This window comes from Acartia tonsa, chromosome 1 (assembly GCF_053477335.1).
Source record: "Acartia tonsa isolate MP-2025a chromosome 1, ASM5347733v1, whole genome shotgun sequence".
In the NCBI taxonomy this organism is placed as follows: Eukaryota; Metazoa; Arthropoda; class Copepoda; order Calanoida; family Acartiidae; genus Acartia; species Acartia tonsa.
This window is the reverse complement of record NC_137260.1, coordinates 59,928,292-59,942,417: the sequence shown is the minus strand read 5'-3', so window position 1 is coordinate 59,942,417 and position 14,126 is coordinate 59,928,292. Positions and strand designations below refer to the sequence as shown.

Sequence of the window (14,126 nt, the reverse complement as noted above, 5' to 3'; positions counted from 1 at the left end):
AGCAGAAAGTACTTTTACATTGTGACGGAGTGACATACAAACGTACATACTATAGTTATAAATTAGCTTCTATTAGAAGATCTAAGGGGGGGGGGGTTCTCGATTTAAGGGATATTGTTGGCAGTTTTTCTAAACGCTTATAGAGCCCTTTAAATGATTGTGCAACAAAATATTGGCATTGATTCTTCCTTTATAAGAGCGCAGCTACTCGTTACAAGCTTCATATTTTATATTTGTAATAGCGGCTATGTCTCTAGAGGCCTCTAGGGGCACTTAAAGTAGTCGGGGGAAAGTCACCCCCTTCTTCTTTTAATTTTGAGGTTTTTATAGGGAATACTTTTTTTCTTGGAAGGGTGGAGATTCAACCCCCAAATAGTTAAAAAAAAAACCTTACCTAGACCTAAAAGAAGCTTCACTGTAAAGGAGAACCATATTGATCAAGCGGTTAGCGAGATCTTTGGCTACATACAAAAAAAACTTACTACTTTATAAAATAGGATAAGAAAAATTATTAAAACAGAACCTTTTTATTCAGTTTTATCTAGATTTCTACATGCAAATTTAATCAGTAGCATAACTCTTTATAACCTTGTTTTTTATTCTAACCCCGCGGGGGTACGTCCATTGTACAAACCTATACATAAATATGTATCCAACTGAAGTATATTTGTGGGGTAACAGTCTATTATTTTCAGAAAAAAAATGTCCGTAATATCTGATAATTCAACCACTACAGTTGGCTCTACGGTAAGTACTTATCGGTCAGGAATATGGTAACTATAATTGTTATTTATTTCGTATGGATGAGAACCGGTTCTAATCCACCAGATATTAATCGGTCTTAAATGAATACGAGAAAAACTATTATGCCTCTAAAGAACGTGTCCTAACTTTTGTGATTTTTTTCTTCTAAATAGCTAGTCCGTGTTTTTAGTAAGTAGTAGATGTAAAATGATCCATTTAGAATTTTAAAGAATTTAGATACGCAATTGCAACAAAAACGAAGAAATTGCCATTATTAACAAAAATAGTAAGATCTTTAATTTAACACCTTACTCATTTTAGTGAACACTAAAACATTCTTCAAAATCTGACATTTTTTTTTAGGCAAATTAATTGTGTAAAGTCTTCTTTCCCTGTAAGCACTAAACAATCCTCTTAATATTACAAGAAAAATCGATTATAATGTTATTTATAACTTTTTATAAGGTTTAAGTAAACAATAAATTTCATGAACAATAATAAATGTTAATTGTACTTTCAACAAGTTTACTAAACTTTGAAAATTTTTCATGGCCAATAATAATAAAATGATTAATACAACAACACTTATTTATATTTAGTTTACCTATCATATTAGCATTTCATACTGGCAAATATTAAGATAATGGATTTATTATTACTTGGATATTACACTAGATTATCATGTACTCTTATGAAGTGAAAATTTTAGCTGGCTGAAATAACCACTCCCGGTCATCCACCTTCTTTACCTTATCCCCTTCCGTTCTACTGGATCGACAAACTGACCAATAAATGATGTCCTGTTAGCAACCTATATTGACTTTTCCCTGTCATAATATCCACGTATATTCTATATTCATTTTTAATATTATAACTGTTGTTCAGGTGAGCCTGATAAGAAAGGAGGATGACATTTGTTTAGCTGATGAGCAACCAGAAGACAACTACAACAGCCACCAACAGATTGCTAGAAGGGCACAGCAACAACACATGGATAATCATGCAGCTAAAAAGCCTTTCATGAAGAAGCTGTCAGATTTGTCCAAAAGCTGCTACCCGAAAAGACCGAAGGTAAGCCAAAAATAAACTGTCGCGAGTAGCACATTTGAAGTCTAAATGAGCAACTACTTTTAAAAACTAAAACTACCCACGAACCCTTATATATAATTCTTTCCTAAAAAGCATATACAAATCATTTCATCCGATATAAACAAAAAAAGGAACCTAACCAGACGGACAAAGTGACCTAGCGAGATAACACTCGTTTGTCATGGGAATCTGCACAAAAAATAGGTATTGTATCATTAGCAGTAGAAAAAATCTCGTTTGCCATTTCGCCAGACGGACAGACTGGCATTTCAAATCACAGAGTTGATTCGCTACTTCCACCTCTTTGCTGTATAATGAATGTTTGGTGACCCCCCCGCCCCCCCCCTCTACAATAAGATATTACATGATATATAATGAACTGAGATAGTGTAGGTAGAAAATTATTATTTCTAAAGAACTGTACATGAGAATCATTAATATAAAGAAAAAGAAACCGAAAAATCCATTATTCTCTACTAAAGCAATTATACCACCCCTCTTAATTTACAAAACTTTGTATGTTCTTTTAAAAAACAAAAATATTCAGCGAAGGACAAAATAAAACATAATTTATGGTATTATTAAGGGCTTCAAAATTTAAGTAAACAAACATTCTAACATTTTAACTATATTCACTACTATTTGAACCATATCCTCATTCTTTATAGCGAAGCTGCTCTACGTTACTCCTTGTCAGTCAGTCAGTCAGTCCGTAGCGCTATGGGGAAATATGATTTCATTTAAGATAGATAGCTGAAATTTTCAGTGAAGATACATCTGACAGATGAAAGATGAATGCCGCATTTTTTCGACATTTTTTTGACATTGATTGATTGGACAAAGATGATAGGATTTCAACAGAGTATACAACTTAAGAATTCAAAATTTAAAAATTATTATTTTAGCCATTTGTATAATGTCTAATACAGCTCTAAAAAGATGCATTAATAAATATGCAGCAAAAATGGATTGAAGATAATTTGTTTTTCTTCTATGAAGGCCGTACCAACAAAAGCGAAAGAATTAAATAAATAGTTGTATACTCTGTTTAAATTTCGCGAATTGAAAAAACGCGGCATTCATCTTTCAAAAACCCATCTCTGCAGTCATGCTTCAAAGACAACTGAACATCTGCGTTGTAACTCACTTTGTCCATTTGTCTATATCATGAGTTTGATATTATTATGGATTAGGGTGGGTCGATTTGGAATTTTTACATTAGTAGACATTGGCAAGGGTTACTGGGCCAATATAAAACCCTTTGAAACTTGAAAGAGTTTTTTTTAATCCAAAAACAACGGGCGCGCGGGGGATATAAAATGTGCCCACCCACATAAAAAAAAACAAAAATTGAAATTCCTTCAAACACAGGCATGTTGCATATCAAAATGACCGCATTGAAATGCTGATTACAGATCTGAAAACTGTTTTGAAATATACTGATTCAGTCTAAAATGATTTTCAAATAACCTACCAAAATGAACATTTTTAAATAAAAAAGCTGTTTTTAGGTACTTAATGAGATTTTATTCGAACTAGGAGCAATATTTTTCCAAACGGTTTTTAGATTCGTATAAAGCATTTCAATGCAGTCATTTTGATATGCAACATGCCTGTGTTTGAAGGAATTTAAATTTTTAGTTTTATAAGGGGGTGGGCCCTTTTTATACCCCCGCGCGCCGGCAGCCATAAAAGCCAAGTCACTTTTTAAACTTGAATGGGGCTTATCATACATATATATTAAGAGATATAAGTTTTCCGGAATTTTAATGTAGGGAGTAGATTTGAAATCTGCATCAAATTTTAAGGATTCTTTATAAAATTCGTTTTTTGTAAAATTCTTTATCTAAAAGCGGAAATACATTTTAAGTTAATTAATTTTGACCAATAGGATAGGTGGATTTTAAACTACCTGCGCTCTAATTGGTTGAATGATGTACGACATCCAATCAGAGCGCAGATTTTTTAAATCCACCAATCACGGATGCCAAAATTAATTAACTTAATTTGTATTTCCGCTTTTAGATAAAGAATTATACAAAAAACGAATTTTATAAAAAATCCTTAAAATTTGATGCAGATTTCAAATCTACTCCCTACATTACAATTCCGGAAAACTTATATCTCTTAATATATATGACTTCTGCAACTTATGATATCAATAAAATCTAAAAAAAAAAGGGTGAAATGGACCTACCCTAATATGTATGTTGTCATCCTTGTTAAAATAATGTGGCAGAGGGGATAGGGACACTACACTTGCAACAAATAAAATTATGCCACACAAAAAAAGTATCTGGTATTGAACACACCTCTAATAGATTCTTTTTCTACGAAACAAATTACAAGTAATGATAATGTAATAATAGATATACTTCAATATTTATTTTTTTCTACAATCTCTAGAGCAAACATTAGGAATAAATGCTTTAATTTACTGTTAGGTTAGGTCACTTAAGGCTCAGCAAGTTTAAAACTCCTTTAGAGGCTAGATGAAAAATTAAAAAAAGATTGACGACGGATTATACCTATTTTCACTCCAGGCCTTTCCCCGGTTATAATATTTCATGCAGTTTAAGGCAAAACGTCACATAGGGGGAATAAGTCACTCCAAAATCAGACACGTGACGTCATAAAAATGAAGGAGATGAGAGGAGAAGTGGGAAAGAAAATCTCTAAAAAAGAGATGGATAATCCCACAATTTTATGACGTTACGTGACTTTCTCCCCCTACAATTTCATTCTTAAGATTTAAGGAAAGATTTATCTATCATTGTCCTATCCTCGCATACCTGGATACAAGTGGACATTCCTCTGAGAAGGAATGTAGTGGCCATTTTAATGAGAATCCTGTTGGTATTCTGTCTGCCAATAGTTCCATCCAAGCCAGGGATACAGTGATTGCACAATGAACGAAAAAAATCTACAAAAATTAAATAACACTCCCAAATTTTTTTGATAATATACTTAATTCCCCCCCCCCCCCCTAGAAAATTAATTCACTCTACATTTGATGGACATTTCTAAGAGAAAACTATTTTGTCGCATTCTCAATCTTTTTACCGATTTCTGTAGAAAATAAGGAAGACAAAATCCATGTATTGTATGTATACCAAGCTTATCAAATTATAAAAATAGTATAGAAGAAATAGAAATTATTCGGTGCATTATAGACCGACACACAGAAAGACTTCTAAAGAAGCAAAGCTTCTAAAATATAGGTATTTTTTATCTAACAAATGTTATTTTGCAGGATCCGTATGCAATGCCCAAAAATGTGCCACTTAATGATGAAGTTGGTAAGTCAACTTTTTTTTTGGAGCGAACCAACTCCATAATTTGTTTATAAAACCACTAGTTGATTAGTCCCTAGCATCTAGGAGAGGGTAGGGTAGGTCAGGAAAATAGCCTAAAACCACCCATAGGCATTCATGAAGCTTCCCTGAAAGTACAACACATTCGGAACAGTATTTTCTGAGATCTTAAGTTTCAGACAAAATAACCTTACTACTTTATGTTATGTCGGCCCGTCCATTACATTATTTTAAAGGAAAAATTTTGTTTTTGCTTGGTGAACAATGTAACATTTTTTAAATCTTTAATTTATAAATTTATTTATACAATCTATTGTTATTTTACTCCTTTGTATATTTTACAAGGATGGCAACATCCATAAAAGCGAAGCACTGAAACGGTATGACAAACGGACATTAACACTTGTAAAGTGTAAGAACTGAATAAGCAGAATATAAATGAATAAGAGTCGAAGCAAATTTGTAAGTAAATTTGTTGAAAAACTGAATAATGTTTATGGACATACTTACATTTTTAGGACTTGATTATAGAGTTGCTTCACTTATAGTACTGTACTTTGTTGTCCCAGAAATCAGTATACCAAAAATCAGATCAAACGGATAATTAGATCACATAAAAATTAATTGTTAAAAAAGTAAAAAAATCAACATGTTTTAATTGGACGTACGGACATTCTGGTAATGATTATAGAGTTGCTACGATTTCTAAATCGTACCTAATTACTACAGGAATCATCATGCAAAGTTTAAAATCGATAGGACAATTCTAACATGCCTAAATTAACGAAAAAAGCTATCCGTTACGGACGGACGAACGGACAGACCGACCGACCCTAATTATAGAAAAGCTTCGCTTTTAATAAATAATCAGAAACTCTTTCAATGCATCTAAAAAAATGACGGCGTACAATACAAATTACCAATGATATACCAATACACAGACTAAATTACCAATAGCAGGCCAGTATACATTTTAATTGACCAATGGTAGGCCAGTATGACGTTATTTTTATGGGAACTACAAAAAGCTTCAAATTTTCCAACTATTTTCAGTGAGATCCGGGCATATCGAGTTCCAGACCCTGTATGCAGCTAACGATGTTGTCACACCTAACTTTGTTGTCAACGGCCTCGGAGCACCCAATAACTCTACCACAGTGGTAAGTAGAATTCTAAACTAATTAGGCATACTTTTTAAAGACTAACTTTATGTCTAAAACTTAAGAAATGTTTGTATTTATTGATCGCAAACGTCATACAATTTAAAAGTTATACTTTAACATTTTTATTTTTTAATTTTACTAACATTTTATTTCAATATGAAATAAAAAATTTTTTTTCACATGTGATTATCCAGTAATGGGACCTTGAGACTTGAGAGTCTATGAAAAGGATAGATATAAGCCATAAAAATCGATTGAAATTTGTATTTTTAAAGATTAAACGCCATTTAAATTCAGAAACTGCCTATATATGGATCCCATGAATTTTAGACGTCTAGCAATATGAATCAAATAATACCATTAAGTATCAAATGTTAAACTTAGTATTCTCCATTTAAAGTTTAAGAACTATGTATTATTTCGTATAAACCCTCTTACTACTTACAAAAGCCTTCTTGGCAATTATATAAATCTTTACAATTGAGGTCCAAATGCAGAGGTGAATACTAAAAAAAAACTTTTTTGGCTTACTGTGAGGCTCGCTAAAAAATTTGTGTGAAAAATCCTCCAAAATCGCATAAAAAATCTACAAAAATGAAATAAAATCATAAAATGGTTATTAACATAAGATTTTGTTTAATTTTTGTAGATTTTTTATGCGATTTTGGAGGATTTTTCACACAAATTTTTAGCGAGCCTAACAATGAGCTTTTTTGTAGTTTAGATGTTAAACCAAAGACAACTACCTGGTAGTTTTCTTGGTGACCTTTTTCGTCTGCTAGCAAACTACTTTCTGCACTTTTGTATCGACTTTGCTGTGTTAATATATTCGACGTTATTGCTTGGTATTCAAAGACCCAATTGAAAGAAGTCACCGTGTCCACAGGGTGGGAACATACAGTCATTAACCCCTTCTTCTATATCGTTTTCCCTATACATTAAAACTAGCGGCTACGCCCCAAGAGGCCTAAAGGACACGTAAAATTGTTTCTTTCAATCTATTTTTAAATTCAGCTATTTACCAAAAATATTTCTTTCGCCGATAGATGGTGTTAGTTGTGTTTTTAGCTAATTGCAAAATTTGTCTACAGGGCGGCGTTTTTTATTTAATCTATTTTTATCGATTTCTCTGGGGAGGTTGGTGGTAACCTCCTCCAAAATAGTTATAAACCTTCCCGGGACCTATGAGATGCTAAAATGTTAAGGAGAACCCGATCGAATTAGCGGTTAGAGAGATCCTTCGGTACAGACAAACAAACAGACAAATAGACACACAAACATCCTGTTACTTTATGATAAGGATTAGATGAAAAACTGTACTTTAAGTCTGTATATAAAAATAATGTAGTTAAAGTTAGTGTATTATTATTCAGTGTGGCTGCGAGAATATTAGCTGTCCTTTCTGTAATGTTGTTCTAAGCATTAGAAACAGGTATTAACTTTTATACTATCTCACGCTGCAAGGCTACTCTACAAATCTTACGTAACTTCATAAAGTGTCTCAAAAATCAGCTATGTGACGTCATAAAAATGAGGGAGATGAGAGGAGAAATAGTGGAAAAGAAAACCCCTAAAAAAGAGATGGATTATCCCTCATTTTTATGACATCACATAGCTGATTTTTGAGACACTTTGTAAAGTTAAATATTCTACGTCTTTGTATGTAATGCTCATATTATTTTTATGCCCAGAGTGTTTTCTGCCTCACCAGACCCTATTTCTATTAAATATGTTTTCTTATTTGTAATATCTGTAACCTAAATTAAAAACTAAGAACGTCCAATGGAGGGGGGGGGGTAAAGGGGTGACTACTTCCCAAATTAATTTGGGCGTGTAAATTTTGAATTTTTACACCTCCACCCCAAGTAGAAAAGCTTGGACGCCCTATTAAAAAACCAAAGCGTTTAATATCAAAGGATCATAAAAATATAAGGACAATAAAAACAAGTTAAAGAATTTTTAAACTATGAAATTTAAAAAATGAAATTTTTTTTGTAAATATTAAGTTAGTAAATCAAACACTATATTAAAGTCAATTTAACACTAATTGATTGTTCATTCGAACTTAAACTCAGGGAGGAAGGTTTCCAAAAAGTAGTGATCAGACTTTTCAACTTACTGATTTTAATCTACTGAGGGAGTTAATTTATAAAAAATCATTGGGAATTATATCAATTTATCGTTCATTGTCTTATCCCTTAAGATTCATGCTTAAACTTAATTAATTTGATTTTCAGGGACCCGGCTCTAGATGCTGAAGATTTAATGAAAAAGTAAAAAAAAAACAAAAAAAAACATTTTATGTTTGTCTACAATTTACCTATTGGTGTAACCTAAGCATTTTTAAAAGCGCAGCTTTTCTATAATTAGGGTCGGTCCGTACGTAACGGATAGCTTTTTTCGTTAATTTAGGCATATTAGAATTGTTCTATCGATTTCAAAGTTTGCATGATGATTAATATAACTTAGTAAGTTATGATTTAGAAAGCGTGGCAACTCTATAATCGTTGCCAGAATGTCCGTACGTCCATTTTAAACATGTTGATTTTTAACTTTTTTAACAACCATTTTTTTATGTGATACAATCATACGATTTATCAGATTTTTGGAGTACTGATTCCTATTACAATGAAGTACAATGTTACAAGCGAAGCATCTCTAACAAATTTACGCATAATTTTGTCAAAACTAATATATTTATATTTTGTATATTCAGTTCTACCAATCTACAAGAGTTAATGTTCGTCAGTCATACCGTTTCAGAGCTTCGCATTTATGGATGTTGTCATCCTTGTTTATTAAAGGAGGCCTTTATAAAAAAAATTTGATGCAAATATTAAAAGCTATAGTTAATTGTATTTTTTTGTTTGTGTCAATTTAAAGTAATTGTTATTGTATTTTCACCTATAATATTTTTTTTAATATTTCATTTTTGAATTTAATTTGCCTCTGTAAATAAGTTTAGTAACTTTTGTCATCAAATGTCATTTTTAATTTTTATATAATATCTTTAGTGCATAGTTAATTAATATTTTACATATTTTAGATTTTATATATTACGTTTATTTATTTTAAGTATTAAATTTTAAAAGAAATGTATCTAAAACGCTTAAATTTTCAAGGGTAATATATTTTTATTTTCAGATTTTTCTTTTTTTCTTTTTACCCAAATAAACACTTCATTTTAGAACGAAATAAAACTTAAGTCTATTTACTAAATCATCTTTTTAAAAGTTATCAAAAGCACAAATTGATATAAATCAAGAAATTTTATATAAAAAAAAGTATTTTCTATGATTGTATTATACATATAAAGTTTATGTACAATTATCGTAAATAATATTGGAAATAATAATCATATTGATTATTTTTTTTGTCCCAAGACGGGTTCTTAAAAAAAATTTGAAATTCATCGTTTTGTAAAAAAATCTATCAATTTGATACCAAAAATCTTCAAAAATTTAATAATATAGAGTATGTATATTAATAATTTTTCTAATGTTTTAAAAAACCTACTCTAAAAGACATTTTAAAAAATATTATACAAATATAATTTTGATTGAGCCACTATGTAACTGACGTTTTTTAAGACCCCGCCTCAAAGGTTGGGAAATGACACCATGAGATAAAACTAACTTTTTCGTAAAAACTTAGATTCCTTTTAAAATTATTTTTAAAAGATAAATAATATATCCATTATGATTATTTTCACCAAAGCTCGGCTGCGCGTCAGCCGCGACTAAGCCTCGAATTTATTTTAAACCCGTTTGGATGGTTTGAAAATCCTTTTAAAAGAGGGATTGCCATCATTTTTGGGTCATTTTTAGACTTCCAACTAAATTAAAATTGTGAAAGGTTAATTTCATTGAAAAATTATTGGCAACTTAGGTGTCATATTCTTGTCTATTTTAACGTTCTTTTGGTTGAATATTCTTTGTAAATATTTACATGATATTTTTTTTCCTTTTCAGCTAAATTAATTATTTTAAATTTTTATTTAAAATTTAATTAGAAAGTGATAAAAACTTTAATGGAATTGTTATAAAATACTAAAAATTAAACTATATGAGAAATTCAATGTATCTAAAATTTTTACTATTTTCTCGAGCTTCTTGTCTGTAATACTGTATCAACTATGAGCAATGCTACTCTATAATCTGTTATTTGATCAATAGCACATTTCTGTGAAATGTAAGTGAAAATCTGTATGGAATCAATATGTACTCTAAACGATTTATTTAAATAAAAGGAAACAGCGTAGCGTGCAATAAAAAATGACGTCATATAAAACATTGTAATTGAGCAATGGTAAATTTAATACTAATTAATTAATTGGTAAACTAATGGTGGATTGTAAACTGGCCTATCGTTGGTCATTTGTATTGTATGACGTCATTTTTTATTGGAAACTATATGCTGTTTCAATAAAAGTGTAATTTGATATCATTACGAAGTATGATTCTTTAAATGCCGAATTATAAAAATGTGAATTATATCTGCTGTTGCTGCGCTACTGTGAATGTTAACCATCTTGTATTTGGGTCATGTGAAGAAAACGAAGTTGCGGGTTTCGTCATATTTTCACAGTAGCTTTTCTGCTATTTTTAGCCCCTGCGGGAGGCTCTAACCCTGCGAGGCAATCACCTAACCTAACCTAAAATTACCTTTCAAAAGCTAATGTTAAAATACGACGAAACCCGCAACTTCGTTTCCTTCTCATGACCCTTGTATTTTTACTATTGTGATTGAGGAGAAATGTTGCCAAAATAAAAGTGAAACCTCTGTCTTGATGTCACTCTTTTTAAATGTCAAATAAATATTTATTGAAAGGTTATACAGTTTTGTTTTATATGTATTCATTAGTGAAAGGATGTGAGTGTGTTTGTGCCGAAAGATCTCGCTAATCGCTAAACAGATATGATTCGATCCATTGCATAGGTTTGTTACTTGGGAAGGTAACTTCATCAAACCTACGAAGAAAAATTCTTCTAGCATAAAACTACGCCCCCCCCCCCCCCACCAAAAAAAAGATTGTAGATAACCTCCGCCTAACTCCCTTTCTAAAGTCTCCCTGAGAGCTTTTATGAGCGTGGCAAAAGCAATAATTAATCAACAATCAATAATGTATTTAACAAGAGGCATTCTTAACTTATTACCTAAAGTTTTAGAAAAATATAGATATTAAATATTTTTATATAGTATGAGTATGACTAAATTGTTTTTACTGTACTCTCTTTTATATTTACATATATTTTCCTTAGTATTTTTATGAAAACTACATACTTTTATGATTTAATATACGATACACGTCTAAGCTAAATTGTTTTAACATAGGATAACCCTTATTGGTAAAAAAGGATGACTTTTTAAGTAGGTTTAATATTGTACATTCTTGATTTCGAATGGGAAATTTCGGGCCATATATCCCTGGTCACAATTGGATCTATGTGTTGAGCAGTTTATGAAATCTTAATGTATAGGCTTCTTAAGTGAATATAGGATGATTATGGATTCCCTGGATTTCAAAGAAGTGGGATAATAAAAAAAGTTTTTATCCGCCTTGAAAGTTTTGATGCGTGCCACGTCTGCTATGTGTAAGATAATGTCTTAAATTTGCATAGGATAGCCAGTGTAGCATGTAAACTTTATCTATATCAATAGAGAGATAATTAACTATTATCTTTTATTAGACTAGCAGCTAGGCCCAATGCATCTAGGGGTTCTTTATTTAAAGGATATAGGCAAAAAAGCGTAAAACCATCCTAAGGCTCAAATTAAAAAACGAAATGTGGACATTACCATACCAGTTCCTATATGAGACTTCCCTTAAAAGAAGAACTTGGTCAGTTTAGTAGATAAAATTGATTTATGAAGCTTCAGACAAAAAAAATTACTTCTTAATAAGAGGTTAGTCAGTACAAGATCTTAAACATTTTTACTGTTCCAACCGTAGTAAAATATGAATATGAATTCTGAGAAAATTATTTACCTAAAGAAATGACCCTGCCAGGTTTGCTGGCATCCTGTACCCGCCAGGATGGAGATAATCAAAAAATTTTATCTCTCAGTTATGTGTCATATCCACTATTAAAAAGTCATCCAGGTATAGCCCTTTATGTTTCAATAGAAAAAACCGAAGGGGTTAAAGAGCCACAAGAGGATTACATAGAATTTAATATGACATGAGTTTCATTGGCTGTCTTATTATGTTCATGTACATATAATCCTTGTTCCATATTTCATATGATACAATGTGTAATATGTATGGTATATCTATAATACAAAGTAGAACGATGTCTGTCTGTCCGTCTGTCTGTCTGTCTCTTAAGATCTCGGTAACCACTAAACCGATCGGATTCTACTCTTCAGGGTATCTACCTATTGGTCCTGTGGTGGTTTTAAGCTATTTTCTTGGGGGGTGGGACACCCCCAACCCCCCCAAAAACCAAAAAATACCCCCCCCATTTTTTTTTTTTTTTTTTTTTTTTTGAAGGAGATTTCCATGGTCCTTTACGATTTTCGCCAAAAAAAAATTTTTTTATCACCTCTTGGGGCAAAGCCCCTAGAGGCTAGGGGCGAAGCCGCTAGTAATATATATGGCCACAACTCTTAATAACATTATATATTTACTTCATGAATTATAAATGTCTTTCACATCAAAGGAATACTAATTCACAAGTCGGAGCGGGTGTGCATTCAATTCTGCACATGTATCACATTAGTAAATTAATAGCAGCTACGTCCCTTGAGTGAAGAGGGGAGTGGGAGCTTGAGTCAACCCTCAACTTTAAATTCTAATTTTATAAAGAAAGAAAAAAGAAAAAAATATTTTTTCAAGGAATGATTTATCTTTGGATGGAGGAGGTACCATCCCTCAAACTAGTTTTTAACATTCTCTGGACCCATAAGAAGCTACAGTGTAAACGTAGACCAAATCGGTCTAGCGATTTACAAGATCTCATGTTACTTTTATAAAAGGATAAGAACCGCATTCCTTCCACTACCATAAACCTATCCTACTTCTTTGCTTTCATCTCTTTATACACTTTCTCTTATAGTTATGTGAAACAATTGCGGATTGGAAGACAAACACTAGAAGCAGGTAGGCAGATTTTAGACTGAATTAAATATTGGAAAACTTCTAAATTATATACAAGAATGACAATGTCCGCTTCAGGAGTTTATAAGAGATGTTCTCAATATATGTTTGTTGGTTTATGTTATACTAGCGGCTTCACCCCTAGCCTCTAAGGGCTGTGCCCTAAGAGGTAATCTTAAAAAATTAAGTACCTGTGGTGCTGCACTGATTTTAAATTAACTGCCTAAAAAATTTGAGGGGTATTATTTTGTTTTGTGGGGGCATTGGGGGTGTCCCTCCCCCCCAAGAAAATAGCTAAAAACTACCACAGGACCAGTATATATATTCCCTGAAGAGTATAATCCAATCGGTTTGGTGGTTACCGAGATCTTAAGGGACAGACGGACGGACAGACTGACAGACTGACATCATTCAACTTTGTATTATAGACAGACAAAGTATCATCCAAAAGCCAGGGTCAGGGAGGGAGGGGACATTGCACTGCAAAATAAATTGGTACCCAAAGTTTAACACAAACGTTCTCTCATTTGTTTACAAGAAAACGTCAGGGTCCCCAAACTTTTCAACCAATAATCAAAATGACAATCTATAAAATTACATTATTTATAGCAAAAAAGACATACAATAACCTCAGTAATAGAGAGTAGCTTTGCTTTGAAAGCAGAAAAAAAATCACAAATTCTAAATCTAGTATTTATTTCTATTTGTTATTAATAT

At 31.7% G+C, this 14,126-nt stretch overlaps 1 protein-coding gene across 1 annotated transcript; it reads left to right on the top strand.

Annotated features, from left to right (window-relative positions):
• The first annotated feature begins 682 nt into the window (after nucleotides 1-682).
• On the top strand, nucleotides 683-11,144 carry LOC145325373 (uncharacterized). The gene is made up of 6 exons (XM_080168373.1): nucleotides 683-747; nucleotides 1,630-1,815; nucleotides 5,087-5,132; nucleotides 6,201-6,307; nucleotides 7,684-7,742; nucleotides 8,548-11,144. Exons 1-6 carry the CDS (start codon nucleotides 703-705, stop codon nucleotides 8,585-8,587), a joined length of 483 nt encoding a protein of 160 aa, XP_080024499.1. The 5' UTR covers nucleotides 683-702; the 3' UTR covers nucleotides 8,588-11,144.
• The last annotated feature ends 2,982 nt before the right edge of the window (nucleotides 11,145-14,126 follow it).

Excerpts from the sequence above, each read along its gene's own strand:
- LOC145325373 (XM_080168373.1), top strand. The coding sequence starts at position 703 with ATGTCCGTAATATCTGATAATTCAACCACTACAGTTGGCTCTACG. Across the intron at positions 748-1,629 it reads CCACTACAGTTGGCTCTACG|GTGAGCCTGATAAGAAAGGA; the intron begins GTAAGTACTTAT and ends ACTGTTGTTCAG. Across the intron at positions 6,308-7,683 it reads CCAATAACTCTACCACAGTG|TGTGGCTGCGAGAATATTAG; the intron begins GTAAGTAGAATT and ends ATTATTATTCAG.